General features: G+C 38.5%; 1 protein-coding gene across 3 annotated transcripts in view; it reads right to left on the bottom strand.

The window, feature by feature from the left end:
- Nucleotides 1-20677, bottom strand: part of grid2 (glutamate receptor, ionotropic, delta 2) — a 475952-nt gene that overhangs the window by 68543 nt on the left and 386732 nt on the right. For all 3 annotated transcript variants that reach the window (XM_069699497.1, XM_069699496.1, XM_069699495.1), the window contains exon 12: nt 2001-2139. In XM_069699497.1, coding sequence (XP_069555598.1) covers nt 2001-2139 — 139 coding nt within the window. The remainder of the gene's footprint in view (nt 1-2000; nt 2140-20677) is intronic.

The raw sequence follows: 20677 nt of genomic DNA, 5'->3' as shown, positions 1-20677 counted from the left end.
GTTAATCAAGTATTAACACATAAAAGTGCATGCTAATCACAACATCACAGTCTATTTTATTTTCTCCACATGGCTACTCTCTTCATCTCTCAATTGAGGTTGATTATGTTTTGTAGAATTGCTCTCAGTTTAATTTAAGAATGTTCCCTCTCCACACTCATTCCACGACCCCTCTTTGGACGCCTGAGGCCATGTGGACGTGGCTGTTTAGGGTGTAATTGCAGCACTAATGACCCCAGAAGAGTCAAAACATTAAAGATAATGCATAAAATGTATGGAAATCCTTAATTAGCTCAATGGCTGCTGAATGAGGCAGCAAACTGAGATGCACTCATTGACGACAGGAAATTTAAGCAAAAAAAAAAAAAAAAAATAAAGCAAATAAACTCTAGATCTACAGATTTTCCAAGAAACTGGGTAGAGAGACTTGGAATAACCAACAGTGTGAAGGAATGAGAGGAACAGAGAGCAGACACCAAAGGAAAGGTCTGCCAAAGACAGGAAATAGAGAGCAAAGCAGACTGACAGAGAAACAAACCGACATAAACAAATTAAGAGACAGATAGTGATGAGATTTAGAGAAATAAATGTTGTTTATTCCAAAGCCGAGCACAATTAACTGTGGCACTGCCGGGCATAGCGGATGCTCCGGCATGCTGATTAGTCCAATGAGAGATGAGCGTTTCCGAGTGCCACCAGGAGAGAAGCAGGCAAACATAAAACATATTATCACAAGAATAGATAAACAGAGGGCACAGAGCTGAGGGAAATAATGTGTGTGCATGGTTTTGTGGGTGCATGTGTGTTAAAGCACAACAAAGTAGAGTAAAAGGCTCTGTTACCCAAAAGAAACATGCTCCACACACACACACACACACACACACACACACACACACACACACACACACACACACACACACACACACACACACACACACACACACACACACACACACACACACACACACAAACTTGAGGCAGACAGGAAATTCATATTATTCGATGGGGTATAGAAGGAAGTGAGAAAGGACGGACCGGGGGGGGGGGAGCTAGAGAAGTAATTGTGTGTTTGTGTGTGTGCATGCACAGATGTGTGATGCCTCTTATGCACATTACACCTGTCTGGTAGAATGGATTTCCACTCTGAACAACAATCAAGCCCACTGAAGGGAACTGCGGTGTGTCCCTGTGTGTTAGAAACAATTTTCCATGTACACACAACTACACAAACTCTGCTGTAAACAGGTGTGAGGTAGTGCGAGGTAGTGTGTGTGTGCATGTGTGCATGCATACATTTTTTTTTTGTCCTGGGCTTATCTTTCTTTGCATTATGGACCACGTGCCTCTGTAGAGATGTGATATGCAACTTTAAAGTATAAATATGATAAATACCGATGATATGTAACATTTAACACCTGAAAGCTGAGGTAATGTTTTTTGAAAAAGTCCTGCTTGACAAAAAAAAAAAAGTCCAAATCCAGTCAGTTACAGCTGCAAAACTGTAAGATCATGATGAACAACCTTGGGCTCTATGGATAAGGGAGAATTTTGAATTACAGTAAGTGTGCTTATCCTAATCACCAGGGCTGAATGGATTTTCAAAAGTTCCAGCAAAAATGTACTTTTTAACCTCCGCCTAATTAACATTGTAAGTTTGCAGGTAAATAACTATGTTCTAACAATGAGTTTGCGACACTGATGTTGTTGTTCTCAAAATTCTCAACTGCAACTCTGCCAAATCTAATGCCACATAAATGAAGCACAGCAGGGCTATAACCAGTTTAGTCAAAAATAACGCTAGCCAACCTCTTCCACTGATGTGCTCAACAGATACACTCTGGTCCCAGTACAGGGACTTCCAGTGTGGAACGGGTTTAAGGATTTAATTTTTACTTTGATCAAAAAAATATTATTAAAAGAACTACATTTTTCAGAATTTAAAGTTATATAGCTAATTTCTGAAGCTATTGCTGAAAACAAGGAGCCGAATCTATACTTACTGTATGGAGTTCTCTATGCGTGTGATGGTGAGGAAAGCTGCTAGATTGGCAGTATATGAGGAGATGACAATTAGAGCAAACATCCACCAAACGCCCATCATCATCCTTGTAGCTAGGGTAGTATAGGGAACCTCTCCACCTAGAGAGAAAGTAAGGAAGGAAGGAAGGAAGGAGGGGAAAGAAAGAAAGAAAGAAAGAAAGAAAGAAAGAAAGAAAGAAAGAAAGAAAGAAAGAAAGAAAGAAAGAAAGAAAGAAAGAAAGAAAGAAAGAAAGAAAGAAAGAAAAGGGCAAGAGAGAGTTAAACAAATGCACAGGAACAGAAAAAAAGGTATCACATTAACACAATCACCTCTTTGCTGCCGGAGAAAAAGCTGTTGAAACAGCGAACACACACTGTCATAGGAGCATCGCAAATGCAAATAGTAACATCGAGAAATATCCATAACATTACAACCTGAACCACAGCAGCAGTTAACGTCCAAACAATATTGCGGGGTCACGCAATAGTAGTCCTGAAAAAAAATATTCCCCGTGACCCTTTAGGGGCTCCGCAATTAAGTAATGCGGTATATGATATATTTTAAGTTGAGTAAATAAAACCTGTGCTGCCTGTTTTTAACTCTCTGGAAATGCAAATATGTAAAAAAATATGTGAAAAAAACCTAAAAGGACAGCGACCCTTTCTGCTTGGATACAAGTAAAAAAACAACAACAACAATCTATTTATTTGTGTAGTGACCAGGAAAGAAAACAGAACAGATTTATCTTTTCCTTTTCTATTCTTCTCAGGCAGTTTGTTGGCCAACCTTTCTTTTCATAAAAACACACCTACATGTTTTCATACTGACATTATGGTGTGCATACCAAATATACACTCAGCCACACATAGTAATGCCTGACTTACAGCCTGTGAGCACTTCCTCACTGCCTTTATTGAAGCCAGTTAGAAATGACCCTCATTCATCCTTGTAGCAGGGGATCACTGTTACGTCGACTCGCCCCCACTTCCTTTCACCCATGACTCAATAATATATGTGACACCCACATAATCCCATGTTCCCTTTATCTCACCCCCTTTTCTTTCTCCACTGTATTCTTGCATTTTCTATCTTCCTTTCAGGCCTTTCCTGCATTACTTATACGCATTTTGTTTTAATTTAAATTTGTTATCTCTCTCCCTACTTCCCTCTCTCTCTGGGTTTTCTGTATCTTTTTGGTGCAGTACATTTTCTGTTGACATCATGTTTTCACCACAAGCCTGAAGGCACTATAATGTGTTGTACTGTACTCTATATTCAGTTCAAATACTCCCTGAATGATATGACATCCTGAGTTCTGTTGTATGTTTTTGAAATGTTATACTATTGTTATTCTTGGTGCTTTTCAGCAGAGACTCACATATACAGACATATATACAGAGGTTATGAAACTCTTTTCATTTATTATCAGGTCGACTGACTGGAAGCATGTGCCATTGTGTTACTGTAATGGATTGTTTGTGAAGGAAAACAAAGTGCCATCAATTAAAATATAATAAATATGTAAATACAATTTTCTTTAAAAGTTCTCACAGTTAACTATTCATGAGAATTTCCGATGTGGATTTGCCGGTGGGAAGATGAGTTGAAACTTTTCCATGAATGAATGCAACCAGCAGGCATAGATGCTTTATTCTCATAATGCGGGCTGCCAAAAGTGTCCAAATATATGCCGAACCGTGACTGCAGTATCTTGGACTTCAATAGCTTTAAAACATGACCTTTGTGAATCATTCCATCCGCAGAAGGTATTTGGGGATTTTGGGCTTCACACTTGCAATATCCATGGACGGCCGATTAAGTTGGCAGAAAAACCCCCATTGTCAAGTCTCAGAACAATTTTCATGTTGATTTCTGGCTGCACAAGTGACTTTTATTAAATATTTAATGTAGCAGAAAAAATGACTCTGCTGAGTTCAGACATCTGAATGTCCTAAAATTTTAAGGTGGGACGACTTTTGTGAGGCTCCTTCAAATGTTTTATTCTCTTTGTCCCCAGGACATGTCGAAATCAAATCACCTACAACAGACTTTTTGAAAAGGTCATTTTGTTTCCTGCTCTTAATATGTCTATATGTGTGAGAGACAGAGAGAGGGAGAGAAAGAGTGTTAACATTTCTGTATGATATCATATAAACGTCATATAAACTAAACGTAATACAAGTAATTGGTGGAAGTGGGTCAAAGAATCCTTTACTGTGGTTTATTTGAAGACAAGCCCGGCACTGATTTTAAAGATGCCAGGATTTCTCTCCTAGTTTGTTATGGAGCAAGATGCCATCTCTGTAACTGCTATAAACTACAATAATTGATGTTCCTGTCGTATTTTTTAGTGTCTGTCGCCTTCTCTATGCAAATGTTAGTGAACAAAAAGCATACATGGTTTAATGGCACAATACATTCTCTTTCAAGTGTCAGTAACTACTGCTGGCGTTAAAATGACGTATAGTCAACATCACAAAGAGCCTAAATCCTCACAGGGAAAGCTGATCGAGGCTGCTGTGTTGGAAAAAAAAATATTCAATGAGGTGCAGTGCAGAGACAGAACATGATCACTGGTATAAATTATGTTGTATAACATACTGTGATGACACTATTGGGAATAAGTTCATGCTGCTTTTAAATCCATGATAACCCAACAGCAGGAATAGGCAGTGATCCCAAAACTACTATGCGCTGTATTCATTTATTTATGTCCCCTTTGGCAAGTAAAGGACACAAATATGCATAACCCCCACAGTCATGCATCACCAAATATTTTCAAACCATTATATAAACAGGCTCATTTCAAACAGTGTATTGTGCTGTCAAGCTATCTCTTATAGTAAAGTATGCTATACTATTGGGAACATTCTTCAAACTGGGTGCTATCAGAACCATGTGTCATACAGGGGAAAACACTTAGATCTATGTTACCCTTTAAGAATACAGTAGTCAGCAAACCCTACATGTCAGTGAGTGAGGTGTCACGTGGAAGTGTACAGGCTACACGTATGTGTATGTAGTTGTACTGTCATGCACCATGAGGCTGGATGATGACAAAGAAAGCAAGATGTTAATGAACATTAATGCTGTATATTAGAGCCTCTATATGGCACTCTCTAAAGCAGATTGTACTCCTCCAAAAAACAATGCCATAAGTCTTTAGTGATCTCTTTTCAAATTAAGCAACCCCTAGTGGTTATATAAATAATGAAAATCTGTGGTACCAAAGAAATCTCACAGTTCAGATGACATCTTTGTAAAATGCGTTTTTCCTGTTCAGAGGACATGAGTTGATACCACAGCAGACTTTGGTGTTGGAGACCAGTGTTTGTTTCCTATTACAGTTGTATAAACCAGATTGGAGCTGGATTGGAGCACTTGTTGCTCTAAAAGTGTACTGTGAAGTCACCGTGAGGTATCAACTAACAGGGAGTGGCACCACCTTTCTTTTATGGGCATTCTTTCAAAATAGACACAAACTAGATTGGCCGGGAAGTAACTGGCTCAATATGGATACAATAGTTATTTTTAGCTGTTGATTTGTGTTGGCAACACAGTGAATACCCTGTGTGAATAATTTAACTGTGATTCCAAGGCGATCCTTCATCAAGGCTATCCATGACTACTAAAAGAAACAATGAGATTACTCATCGATGTAGAATTTAGAATAACCGAGCTTCTCTTTTTAAGGCACTTTTTCAAATTTTTCAGTGGTTGAAATCCTTGAAAACTTCTTTCAAAGGAAAGAGAGAGTGTATGTTTCTCTGTTTGCATGTGTGTATGTTTATGGATTCCAAAGCTACCACGAAGCAGCTTTTGCGAATGCAGCTTGACAGCTTCAAAAGCAGCCTATTGTGTCCCCTCAATATAGCTCTCCATCCTCACCACTATGTTCTTCCTGCTTCTCCTATTCTGTGCTGTAGCTGCAGGCAAGCATTTCTCTGTTTCTCCCCACTGCACTCGAAATGGGGAATCAAATCTGCAGCTGTAGTTAAAGATGCATACCAAGTATGTTGCATGTCTGAGCCCAATTACTCCAAATTACTTCATGTACCATTTTGCAGCTTAACATTTACTAACTTGTGTAGCTGTGTTTCACATTTGAATGTATTTTCCTTAACCTCCAGGCTGCCTTTGGTCAGATCCTCATGACTGGCTTACTTCCTGTCTTTTTTGATTGAAAGAGTAACTGAATTGGTAGGCATCTACATAATTGATTGGTTAACTGGATAGCTGGCTGCCTGGCTGGCTGATTGGTCTCTTGGCTGTGTGATTGACTGATTCATTGACCTGATACATTGGCCAAAAGACTTGCTTCCTCATTTTATGTTTTTCTTCTCCGCTGCTGTCTTTCGATTTCATAATCTAATTTGTGATTACCTAAATTAATGAATAGTGGACCAGATGTAGTCATTTTGGCAAGAAATCACAATATCTCCAAAGCTGTGTATTTTGTCTAATTATGATCTGCACTTGTCTCTTTTCATGGTAGTTGACTTTAAACTTTTGTCATCCTGCAGAATAATGCCACTGTAAGCATTTGTTTTCCTTTTCCAGTAATGCTGTAAAATTAATACAGTTACATAAAAACTGAAAGCTTCACTACAAGTTGCTGTGTCTTGGCCACTGGGCAGTTTGCAGTTAGTAATAGATCCTTCCTCCTCTTTCTAACTTTCTCTGTTTTTTTTTTTTTTTAAAGATCCTCTCAGGTGCTCTGTTTTATTCTCATCTGTTATTGTCCCATATTTTGTTTAATTTTGCTAAATGAACACACAACACAGACAAACTGGTCACAGGTTCTTTGGGTTACAAATAGGGCTAAAAAAAATATCAATGTATCTTTGGCTTCAGCAATATATTGCGCAATAATAATGCTAATGTTCAATAAATAACTTGTTTCAAACAAATTACTATAATACAGGTGTGTGAGTGATGTGGTTCCCATGATAAAACTGGATTACGGCATTATTTTCCTTTATCTAGATTATAACTAAAAAAATATGATTAAAATTCAGGTTGGTAGTAAAATAAGATAATGTAGAGAACAATGAAAAGACAAAAAAGAAACACAGAAAATTCACTCCAACTTTATCCTTCAGAACTAAGTGCCAAACCCCAAGCTTTACTTCAACCCCGACCTGATTCTAATCTGAACACTAAAACAAAGTCTAACCCCACAAACAGTCCTTTAGAAAGGTGTGTTAGAAAGTGACAACCAGCCAAAATGTCCTCGCTTTCCTAACACACATACATCTGCTCATTTCAGAACTTGCCCAAATATTTGGCAAGAATATCAAATGCTCAGATATCTGAGAGCACCGGACATGACTCTCGTCCCTCAGATCCTGAGTCAAAGTAATCAAAGCGAAGACGAAGGCCAAAAAGCCCTTCATCCTGTGTGAGTTGCAGTGAATCTGATGGGGAGATTAAGAGGCCAAACTTTTTTTCAGAATTTGTGAGAGGTGTAACAAAGTATTTTTAGTGTTGTTTGTAAGACCTTTGTTACTTGTTTTGATTTATTTGTTGAGTAACAACAGTGTTTGAGTCTTTCTAATCGTTGCATTTGTGTTCAGTAAGGAGACATGGTGTACTAATGATTTACATTTGTATTGTAAGGACATAGAAATCCCAGGACATTTTACTTCAACCAATTTATAAATCAATTTAAATTCTATGTTAAGATGTCTCTTAAGGAACATTAAGTGTTGCAGCAGCAATAAACTATTATGTATTAACCACACCCTACATTTGCTTGTACTTGTTAAGCATAAAAATGGAAGAATAATGAATCCTTGAGAAATAATGCTCGGATTAATCACATTTTGTAATCAAAAAGTCACCAGCTACAGCTTGTATTTACAACATTACAATACAACAGTGTGTGTCTGATTCAGTTATGACCAGCTGGTTGTATTCGAGAAAAAAAAAAAAAAAAATCCATTCTGTGATGTTGTGAAGAAGCAGTAATTAAAAGTGCAGCCTGAGGTCATCAGATGTAACCAACTCGCTCTTTAATATTTCTGACCTTTGATGCAACTATTGCAGTGCTATGCACAGGCGTGTTTGTAAAAACCTGTATGACAGCACCACACTGCGCAGAGAAAGGAGGGAGGAGCAGCAGTCTAATGAAGAGGTTTCTCTTCTCTGTCAGGAAAACATCCACTTTTCAAAGTAAATGAGACAAAGGGGCTGAACTGCCGGAAGAAGTTGCTGGACAAATTGGTGATAAGGACTACCTCTGTCATTCTGCATGGTCCAAAGACTGCATGCTGTCAGCGTGAACAACCACCATCAGTCACTGGTTTATTGTGCTGAAGAGCGGTGAGAGGTGCTTGAGACGTCCACTTGCGGAGACTTGTGAATCTCTTATCTCTTCCCACGACAGCAAGAACAGCAACATGTTTGAGTAATCAGTCTTTCTCTGTCTTTCTCTCCTTTGAACAACTTTAGACAGTGACGGAGATCCATTTCTATCAAATGCACCATCATTTTTAAAAATATACATTCCTGCTGCCACCTTTTCTGATACTTCCCATCCTGGATGAAAGAATACTAGAACAGTTCATCAGAGCTTTTCAAACGACTAAAGGGAAGCTAGAATATGTTCAGCTGATGTCAGCTCCCAGTTGAAATCACTGCAATCTTGCCACAAAATGATGTAAGGCTTTTTTTTTTCTTTCTTTCTTTTTTACTACAATTTGGAGACTTTTCTTCTTCCTCACTCTGTGAAGTGTCCAGCGGAACAACATTTTGGTTAGATAGTACAGCAGGCGGTTCACAACAACAACAACAACAACAACAACAACAACAACAACAACAACAACAACAGGTCTGTGAAAAACTTGCAGGTTGGCCTCTCTAAGTCCTTTACAGTATTTAGCCTTCTTCTTGAGGTGCCGCACATTTCTGTCAAACCTTTCCACCTTTGCGCTATGCACACTGCACAGTACTCATGCCAAAGGGACAGACAGACAGCATTTCGAGGTCAGGGAAATACCAACCAATACCAACTTCTTAGCAGTGCTTGTACTTATCTTTGTGCTGTTAGAAAATACAGGCCTACACAATGGTAGAGTGATGTTCTCTGAATGTTAAATGATTATAAAAGGGAAAGCAAGCTTTTTTCTAAACTGTTATGACACCTTTCAAACTTTCTTCTGTTTAAATAATCTCACACAATAAACTTTGCCAATCATAAAATACTGAAGACAGCTTTTCATGTCAAAGATCTCTGTAAACATGTTTTTTTTTTTTAAAGCCTCTAGTCTTAAAGCAAAATAATGACGTCTGGGTGTCTCACGCTCCCTACAAAAAGAGGAGGCTGTTCAAAGCAACAACATCTCATTAAAGGAAGTACTACTTCATTATCAAAGCACCACAATGTTCCATCAAAAGTCAATGATTACTCACACTGTTTGAGTCCATGTTGTGCTCCTTTGTATACTTTGATTGAAAGGAGCAGTGATAAAACGGAAAGTTGGGAAATAAAACATTTTCCACATTTGGAAAAATTATTTAAGTTTTATTTACCCCAATTTATTAGTTGAGTTGAGAAAAACCTGATTTTCTTTCAAATCTGAATCAAAACTGTGCCCAATGTGCCTGCAATCATGAGTAACAAAATACTTAATCTCAGGCACATAACATGCTTGATTATGCTAATAGAAAAAATAAACACGAGTGATAACCATGTTTCTGAACTCAGATCTAACAAAAATAAATCAAAATAGACAAATTGTCTGTAAAGTGCTGCCACTTGAATGTCAATGACCTTTTATTTTGGTGTACTCTGAATAATCTGACAGTCAAAACTTTGGTTCCTCCAAATGTAGTCTGTATCTTGGGTGCTATTTCTTTTTGTTTGCTTAACTAACTTAGAGGCTTCACAAGACAAACAAAGTCACACACACAGCCTCACGAAAAACAAATAAATATATGTCTACACACTGTCATTCGTTTGCTTTGAGGCAAATAAGCAGGTACAGCCAAGAACAGGGATGGAAAATTAGACAGATACAGGAGCTGTTGTTTCCTGAAGGTTTGGCGCACAAAATTATTCTATAAGCCAACTCATCTGTTTTGTCTCCCTGCCTCCCACTTTCACGTCTTTTTCTTGCCTCTCCGCATGTCTTACTACCTCCCTGCTCTCCTCCTCTCCTCTTTTCCCCCTCCTTGTTGACATTCTGCAGTAAAGGTAGCTGCCGATGAGTGGAGCTTTGAAGCCAGCCGAGCGGTGGGCACATCCAGGAGGGTTTTATATATATGTGGCTTTCTTGTAAAGCTTCAAATCTCACCACTGAGCAAGCACCTCTACTGCCTCAGATTATACCCCTCTACCGTCTGATGACTTGCTGGAATCGTTATTTATTTTTTTACCATCTATTTCTCCTCTAGCACCTCAATCACTCTCTACTGACGGTGCCCCAGCGATTATAAACAACTTGGGAAAGACGTATTACTGTGTTGGAGCCAGGCCAGAGAGGGAAAAAGTGAGAGAACTGAAAAAGGAAGGGATGGGAGGATGACAGAGAGCATGCATCCGTCCTCCCGCGCCTCTCCTGCCTTCTGCTTTTCAATCTCTCCATTGTACATGTGCCACCTCTAATACCCCTGGCTATCAGCCAAAGCGAAGAGGGATTTTCCATGTGGTTAGCAATTTTTTCAAGCCATCAAGTGGATCCATTAAAAGGATCCAACAGCCCGGTAATGTGGATTTGAGCTCAGATGCATGAAGTTTTCGATTCAGAAATGTGCCTAATGGTATCTCCCTTCCCAGCATGCTCTCTGATTTCCAATAAGAAGTTTAGACCATCATCAAAACATGACAGAAAAGTATGTATGCGTTCACATCTATGTTCTTAAGAGACAGACACACACAGACACACATGCACACACATGAAACAACTAGGATCACTAGAAATAATCAAAATTGGCTAATTTAGCTTATTAATACATAATATTATGCTTTCTGATATATTCTTCCAAATTAGAACAGAAATAGAAGAAATTTCACCAAAGTTCAGTTCAGTCTATCTCAAATAACTTCGGCCTGATTGTATTTACAGTATCTAACCTGCAGAAAAAGGACTGAAGGGAATTTCATTTTAATCGTTAAATGTATGTCATCCAAAGTTTTGATTGTGACATGAGAGGTCTTGACTTCCCTAAACATAATGAAAACAAACCGCAATCAACAACTTATCAATCAAAAATATATTACTGTTTCTCTTTTAGGAATCTGCATTTCAACTCACAAAGTACACAGACTCATTTACTGGGAGTTATTCAATAGCATAGTCATTATTTGATTTTGATGTTTGACAGGGATAGTAGACTAAATGTAAAGCATATTGAACCAGATATAATGTAGCTAAAAGCTAATTCTCGTGTGTACTCCCTCAGCGGTACGAAGCCCGACACACTGCTCAGAGGTGAGCACTTTAATTTCTGTGTTGCAAATAAATCCACATTATTTGGTGTATAATGTAGATGTAACATGTGCAAGGGGAGCATTGACATTATGGTAATTGCTTCAATAACATTATTAATATTCATAAATTATGTATACATTTTTTTATTATTATTTTGGCAGTGGTTCACCTCTGAAGCTGACAAATTGCTCCGGACCTTAACGGTACTGATATGTACACTTCATATAGGCACATATACGTAACACAATAACATACAGTAAAATGCAACTGAATACATACGCGCTAAATATAAGTCTACTTGTTTCTACATGCAACTGCAGACATAAGGGGACATACACAAAGACATACTCCAATACAATTAGTATTTGGGGGAAAATAAAAAGACTGTGTGCATTTTAATGGCTGTAAAATAAATCAGGTGTCTGATACTGTTGGTTACGAACCTTAAACTTAAATAACTATTTCAATTTTGCATATAAAGTATCAAGAGATCAAATAGAAGAGGAGCCAATTTGAGTGTGGGGGAGAAAAACAGCACAACTGGTGAGGAGACCAAGACACAGATCATCAAAATGGACTAAATGAAGCTTTTGTGTGAATGTGTGGGTTAGATAAGTATTTTAGCTAGTTGCTGTGAAACCATGCTACATTTACTGCAGGACATGGTATACTTTTCAAGGAACTCAATCTGACAGTCACCTGCTCCCTGACCCCTATTACACAAAAGTAATGTTTCGAAAATGCAAATGAATACAAACTGAATGTCTATACTTGCTCATGTTTATACATAATCAAGCCAATATGTGTCTGCAAACTGCAACAAATCTACACAATTTATGAAACCTATAATTAGTTTTAAAATGTAATTTTGGTCAAATTAATTAAAAGGTGCAAATGTCACTGGAAAGAATCTCATTGGTATCAAATTCATCTGAAATTGACAAGATTAAAAAAAAATAACAGTTATCATAGACAATTTGCCAAAGTGACTCAGTTTACTATAAGGTACTGAACATTAACAAAGTAATCGAAAAACAGTAATTATACAATATGGCAGGAAAGATAACAGTGATTGTAAAATTTTGAAAGATATAATTTTGCAATGCTGTGGGGTTTTTATGGAATTTGGATAAAATAAAAATGTTGCCTAAATGTGCTTTCACACCTACCTTGCTTGGTTTGGACCAAAATAGCAGGTGTCATCACTCATTAAACAATATTAGAAGAAGAAGAAGAAAAAAAATATATATATATATCTTAAAATGACCTTAGTCTGGGCTTTTAGGCATGAAAACACCCTAAATGTTAAGTTACATCATTACAGTGCTTTCAAATATGCCAAAATTTGGCTAATACAAAACAGTTTGCATTCATTTTGTTAAATGCATTTGATCAATGCTTTCGCTTGGGTATTGTCCTCCCTCGCTTTATTATTATTATTATTATGAATATCATTATTATGCCACATTTTGCAAAGGCAAAATGCTGTTTCTGGTAATGTGCTATATCTCTACTCTGTGTGGAGACTAAGCTCCCCTCCACATTACACTCATGAGACCGGAGAACAAGTTCTTTCTGATATTTCTTCCATTCTGAAAGTTAAGTGTAATATGTCTTTAACTCTATCTTTGCAGAGTCGACATGTTCAGAACATGACCTAAGTTGAAAACCCACAAGAGTTCAATGTGGGTAATGGAAAATTGAGTTTCAGTATGAGATCAACTGGGTAAAAAAGATATTAAAATTGTACAGAATCACCCTTAGGGGGAATGCTGAAATGGGGTTCTGTAGTCACTGCGCTTAGCTTGTGGTAGTCGGCTCAATTTCACATACAAGGAGCAAATTAAAAGATTGAAATGCAAATTATTCCCTCACTTAGCTTTGCTTCTGTGTGCTCACAATGCAAATATAGTGTCTGCATGTGTGCGAGAGGGGCGCAGTTTGTGCAAAAAAGAGCAGGACTCTTTGTGCTTATGTCTTCTTACTGTATATCTGTGTGTTTGTGTGTTTTCAGCGGAAACAGACACTACATCAGATCATTTCACCCTCGTTGTCCTCGTGGAAAATAGCACGTTTTACATCTCCACAAAAAAAAAAAAAAAAGATGGCCTTTTTACAGAGGATCGAAATTTACTGGAAAAGGCAACTTTATAAATTGATTTTTCCAGCAGTTTGCTTTCCGTCTCCATCTCTCTGCCTCTCTTGTTAGCTTTAAAACTTTGCTTGTAATGATGTCATTTTTGGAGAAGAATCACATTGGAAAGCTGGTGCTGGTGCACAGACATGCTGTTTAGCCATACACTCGCACATCTTTTCTCACCACCTGTCTGGTATTTGGAGCCGTAGAACAACTGACTGATCTCATTCAGTAACACATACATCAAAAAGGAAGACTGATGAAAAGTCCCCGATGAGTCACGGCAATACGTTTTTCACTGGACTATTTTTGCGTTATCTCGCAATAACATTTGCGTTGACTAAGGTGACAAATTAACAGTTTGTGTGTTAGTCCAGTCCAGCTCTAATACACTGTCAGTTAAGGCAAACAATTTCCAGATACTACAGAAAGGAGAGATGATGTGACACTTCACATTTAGTGTTAATTACTCATCTTAAAAGGCTGTTCTCCGACACCATCCAGCTGATGACTGAGAGCACAGCTGCAGCCGCTCCACCTGGCTGTGACAGGTGAGACTGTGGCTGGATATGGCTGTTGTTCAGATGTTGGCTGCTGCTGTGGTTCAATCTATGGAGCTATGGATATATCCAGCTGTTACTATTTCCACCGGCAGGGCTTCCATGACAGATATATTACCAACACACAACAGGAGTTCAGGGAAAGCATAACTTAAATACACCACTCAGATGGCAAAACCGTGACTGCACACATAAAACTGCTGCATGTAGTTAGTGTTACATCCATTAAAAACGAATGTGTCGCAGCCAGAATCGTGAGAGCTAAAGTACAGCCATGGCTACAGCCACATTCACAGTGACAGCTGTGTCATCCCAAGTCTGCCATCACAATCACAGAGCCAGTCTGTCTCGGCAGCCATCAACGAGAGAACTGGTGAACCGGCTTCTTTAGTTTTCTTTTTAAATGTAATGGTACAGACTTGTACCAATGTAGCCACAGCTGAACGAACACTCATTCTCACTGTAGTTACAGCCAGCTACATCCTTCTATAATGCATGATACTGTATCATTACACAACTCAGCCTTACTGCAAAATCTTACAAGGTTACACAAAAATATATTTCTCAAAGAAATGTTGCTGTGACCTTTTGGGGTACTTTGTACACCGTACAATTTGTCGCATCACAGCTGCATGTGCTGCCTGAAAAGCATATTGTCACGACTCGTTGGCAGGGCAAGAACGATTATTGGACTGGAAACTGTTACCCTGTAAATACTGTATGTGAGTGGAAGCCCTTTTCAAGCCCCGGTTTCATACTGGACATTATTATTTAGCTAACCCCATGTGGATGTTTACCTTTGTCTTTTTGTCCTGGAATTGTTGACCGATCATACCTTATTCCTTCTAGTTTTATTTGCATTTGATGCAACTGTGCTAAAATAAACACTTCCCAAATGTACTGGCCATTCAGTCATATGTGCAATCATTGAGGTGTGACAAAGCATACACCAAAGTTGAACTTTAACTAGTTTAATTGTAATGTTTGATTTTGATTTGTGTGTGTTCAAATTGCAGCAAATTACGTGTTCACAAAATGCCTTGACTACAAGGTTTTTTCTGCAGTTTTACTTAATTTTAGATCACACTGACTACACAGGCTTTCACAACATATTTCTGAATACTTATACCACACTTACACGCACTTATAATTTAGTTTGCCTGCCCTTGAACTTGCTGCATCATCACTTGTAAACATTCTGTGGCAGCTTTTTGGACGTGGAGGGGTGTTTCTTATTCCCTGGAGTGAATAGAGGAAGAGCAGTCAGTGAAGCTGCAGGATGCAACGGGCTGAGTGTGGAGACTGACGATAAACCCCAGCCTTTCTGCTGTGTCTGTGTGTGCACCTGTGTGTGTGTGTGTGTGTGTGTGTGTGTGTGTGTGTGTGTGTGTGTGTGTGTGTGTGTGTGTGTGTGTGTGTGTGTGTGTGTGTGTGTGTGTGTGTGTGTGTCTATACTTTGGTGTGGTAACTTCCTAATGCCCTCCCAGAACAGGGTAGAAGTCCTGCTTTGAATGTGTGTACGTGCCTGTGAGAGTACGTTCCATATGCAGAAATTGCTTGACATTGGACTTATTAAAGAAACCCTCATTTCTCCTCTTCTCTCCTCCTTTTTTCAAGCCTCATCAGCACTTTTGCCTCCTTTTCACAGTTGAAAGGAACATAAAAATGATGGGGTCAGCAGAAATTTCTTTGAGCTTATTTACAGGCTACGTTTCCAATCTCGCTCCCTACATATGGATCAATACAATCTGTGCATAATATAAGGGTTACAACAGCCAACGGGAAGTCAAGGTTGTATATGCGTGCTTGTGTTCACGTGTATGCTTATTTCTAAAGGGCAAATGTCAGGGCTTTTCCTGGAGAAAATTTCACATACCAGTGTGTAGCCAATTCATAATGTCTGAAGATTGAAAAAAAAAAAAAAAAAAAAAAAAAGTAGCAAAGAAAGAAGCTAGTTCTTGATGTCTTGTCCTGATACTCTTTGTGGAAGAATAGGATATTTCAGAAAGAGGAAACTTTGTGATTTTTATTTACTACCAATGTTGCAAGGCATGTATGCAAAAATATACTTTTCCCCCTCAAGATCTTGAATCTTGAAGTATGTCTTCAAAATGAAGTGTTGTGGGTGTTTGAATCCGACAGCAACTATGAAACTTTCCAATAAAAAAAACCTCAGATGTTGCACCAAACAAACAGATGCAATACACCACCAGTCAGATCAGATTTAAGACTTTAATGTCTTTCCCTTTCTCACACAAAAAATGACAGTTACACACACATGCACAGACTCAAATGCAAATTGGATTCAGGTAACAGTACAGTCCTGGGGTCTCATTATCGGTGACTGCATGCAGACTGTGTCTCGTTCTATCAAACCAATAAGACCATGGCTGCCTCTCTGAGTGCAACTTCTGACAGATGGCTCTCTCAGCAATTTTCCTTTGACTAGGACAAAGTGTGTGCTCCGACACACGTACACACAAGTCTGTGAGTGAGTGTGTACTTCTAAGACCTTTTACTTGATAGTGATTGTGTTTGAGTCGCTCATATTCAATTTTAACAATGTCATCCTCAATATTTCACACCTCGCAACCCACATCCACCTCTTCCCCCTGTCACTACTCTCCAACATCTTATCTTGCTCTTCCTCCCACTTTTCTCAAGGGCAGCAAGTCCACACGTACTGTTGCAGTTTACACAGATCTGCAACTCTTGAACTCTCCCTTTCACAAAGCCACAAAGTCACACATACTGCATACATTAGCATTTCTGTATCTGCTTTGTTTGTCTGCTAGTTGTGCATGTTTGAGTGATTTCAATTTTACCACCAGATTGAGGAAAATATTTCAAAAGAAGTCCATTCAACATAGTCCTTATTTCTCTAATTTCTCTCTGGAAGAAAATACAACCCTCTTCCTCTGATTTTTTAACTCTGATATAAAAAGATATCCATCTGTCTATCTGTCTATCTGTCTGTCCGTCCATCTGTCCACCTATTATCCATCTATCTATCCATCTATCTATCTATCTATCTATCTATCTATCTATCTATCTATCTATCTATCTATCTATCTATCTATCTATCTATCTATCTATCTATCTATCTATCTATCTATCTATCTGTCTGTCTGTCTGTCTGTCTGTCTGTCTGTCTGTCTGTCTGTCTGTCTGTCTGTCTGTCTGTCTGTCTGTCTGTCTGTCTGTCTGTCTGTCTGTCTGTCTGTCTGTCTGTCTGTCTGTCTGTCTGTCTGTCTGTCTGTCTGTCTGTCTGTCTGTCTGTCTGTCTGTCTGTCTGTCTGTCTGTCTGTCTGTCTATCTATCTATCTATCTATCTATCTATCTATCTATCTATCTATCTATCTATCTATCTATCTATCTATCTATCTATCTATCTATCTATCTATCTATCTATCTATCTATCTATCTATCTATCTATCTATCTATCTATCTATCTATCTATCTATCTATCTATCTATCTATCTATCTATCTATCTATCTATCTATCTGCAGCTCTCCCCACTCTGCTCTCTGTTCAAAGTTCCTACCACTAGAGGAGCACAGGCATATGCGTGCCCCTTAATCCCAAAGTTCTTTCCATCTCTGAAAGACTTCGGTAATATTGACACGTTTCCCTGTGTTCAGTGGTGTACTGACCATCGGGTATACTGGGTAAAGCCCACTAGATCATCGATGAGGCGGTGGACTGTTGAATAATCTCTTGAGTTGTTATTGGCCCCGTTTGCCACTTTACTGTGTGCCTATAATTCAGGGTGCTTTTAAGAGTACGATGCGGTGGTCTGTCCCCATTGGATTATTTTCAGGTTTGAATTTCTTTCCCAGTACACATCTGATTGTGTTTATTGTCAGTAAATGTGTATTGAATACATCTTGATATCTCAATGGACATTTACGGGGATCTGTTTTTGTAGAACAGCCAATAGGAATGCTCCCCCTCTGAAATGACCCATGATTGGCCTCAAGTCTTCGCAACGGCCTAGATTTTCAAAAGTTAAAAAAAATACGATGTGCAGAAGTCTAGTGGTCTCTCTGAGCACTTAAAATATAATATGCCGGAAGTTTACTATGGAATTATTAACCAATATAAAATGGAGACATGTTTGTCTGTCAGCTTTTGACACAAAATTCTTACTGCTGTTTAGGTCATACTGTTGCAACAGAGTTTTCTCCCTTCACCACCTCTGCTTCAGTTTCACTGAGTAGTTTGATTGGAACAGACAGGAATTATGATCACAAAGTTAGAGTTCATAATGGAAACCCACATAAAAGGCATGAAAAATGCTTTGATTAGTTAAAAGTGAGTGTGATTTCCTTTTGTCATAAGTTTGAGTATAACATTGCATTTTGCCACATTTGATTAGTCAGTGGAAATATCCTCATTTTAGGAGAACAGAAAGTTAATGTGAAAAAAAAAAAGATCACAGAAAAGAGCTTGAACAAGAGCTCCTTTTGTTGCTCTCTTATTATGGTAGAACAAATCTTTCCACAATTCTAAATGTAGCGCCCTGCTAATTTGTTTACATATGTTTCTTTGTCATTTCTGTAAAACAGTACATTTGCCTTTGTGTTCATGGGCAGAGAAGTATAGTTGGAAAAATACTTAAGTGTCCTACAGTTTTGACTTGCCCTTGGACTTCTCGTGTCCTTTACCTATTGGTTGGTCAGGTGTCAATGTGTTGCCAGCCAATCAGAACAAGCAGAGAGAACTTTTTCGTAGCCTGTCATGTTCTTAAAGGGGCGGGACTAGAGAGAGAGGAGAGGGCGCGAAGCAGAGAAAGAGGAACAGAGGAGACGAGGAAAAAGCGGGTGAAGATACAGATATGTACATTACAGGAAAATGTTGTTTTATTGTTGTTTAGATGTTCGAGTTCAAACCGGAGTTTGTCATAGCTATGTATGGTCAAATAAAACCAGACAGTGAGCCGTGTCGGAAGCCGAGTGGTTCGGTAAAACTCTAAAGTGTGCTGCGGTCATTGCCCCGTCTGGACTTAGCTGCTAACAAACAAGCGGTTTCGCTCAGGACTGCGCTGCCTGCGAGGGACAGAGACGCAGGACGGATTTTCCTTTCATCACAGCGCCTCCTGCTGGACACAAAGGTTTGCAAAGACTGTTAACTACCGCTCTCTAAGGAACAGTGAGTATTGGCCACACCTTTTCCTTGAGGATTTAAATGAGCTCCAACAATTGCGCCAACGTTAGAGTACCATCACACTGACTATCAAATCCCGGGTATGATTGTGTTTTTTTTTTTTATTATCTGTGGGTTACTGTTTGTGTTGTAATAAATGTTGACTGTTTTTCATTCAATGTGTGTGGTTTGAATATTAATGTGTCAAAGGAATGATATTTCAACTAAAGAAAGTAAGGGCTTAAACAGGGCTACATATGAATGCATGGGAGTTTGAACTCACAGTGACAGTAAAGCTGTAATCTGAAGCTAACCAGGCCTCCCTGCACCTTAGTCAGTCATATGATTAAATTGGGCTATTGTAGACACAGTCCTAAAATCTATATTCTCGTAGACCCTCTCCAATTCACCTCCCAAGCAACAGGGGTATGATACGAAGACCCTGAACTACAATTGGAATTGAGAAGGTGGGCTACATAAACACTATCTTTCAGTTCCTGACATTTTTCTTTTTTTTTTTTTTTTTCTTTTACTGGAGACCAATAACATTAAATTTGCCCACCTTCTATTCTCAGTTCTCTCTCTTACCTAAGTCACACTTTCTTTCTCACTTGTTATAAATTGCATGTTACACCTGAAAACAGCACAATGTCCGTGAAAACACATATTTTCCAAATGACAAAGGCAACACATTGCTGGTGAGTGACCACACAATAATTTGCACATGTGCTACTTACTGCACGTTGTTAGAATCTCACACACACAAAAACTTGTTTCACTAACTCCATGGGGATTTTCATTGATGTAATGCATTCACTAGCCTCTTACCTTATTCTTAACCATCACAACTAAATGCCAAACCTTAACCCTTACCCTGGTTTTAATCCTCAAGAGCAAACTCTGGGGAACTAAATTTTGTCACCAAAGTGGCATATGTTCCCATGAGTTGGTGTACATTCAGGTCTAAGTCCACACCTGTATATAACAAACACACAAGACATACAACCTTGGCTGTTTCAATGGCTGTAAGACAAAAGGTACTCTGTAAATCAAACTCTGTGAAAGAGTTAAGACTAAAACATTCTATTCATTGTATTTCGTCACCTTCCTAAATGTGAAAGTCACCCTAGCAATAAGTGCAAAAACAAAACAGCCTTAAAAATGTTGCTTACAGTTTTCAAAACAAAGAAAATGCGATAAAAGAATCTCTTTCCCAGAAACCATATCATTGTTTGTTGTACTTGGTACAGTACTCAGTTTAAAAAGCTTTTGGTTTTATGTGCCAACACTTGTTTAAAAAGGAGATATTTTCATGATCCCCAACAAATCTGAAATATCAGTCACGTCCTAGAGCCATGCTATGGTTGGAAAGAAACAGTT

This window comes from Brachyistius frenatus, unplaced genomic scaffold, assembly GCF_029030835.1.
Source record: "Brachyistius frenatus isolate BFR_SWC_R1_liver_20210118 unplaced genomic scaffold, ASM2903083v1 Contig_30, whole genome shotgun sequence".
In the NCBI taxonomy this organism is placed as follows: domain Eukaryota; kingdom Metazoa; phylum Chordata; class Actinopteri; family Embiotocidae; genus Brachyistius; species Brachyistius frenatus.
This window is presented reverse-complemented; position numbering and strand designations above follow the sequence as displayed.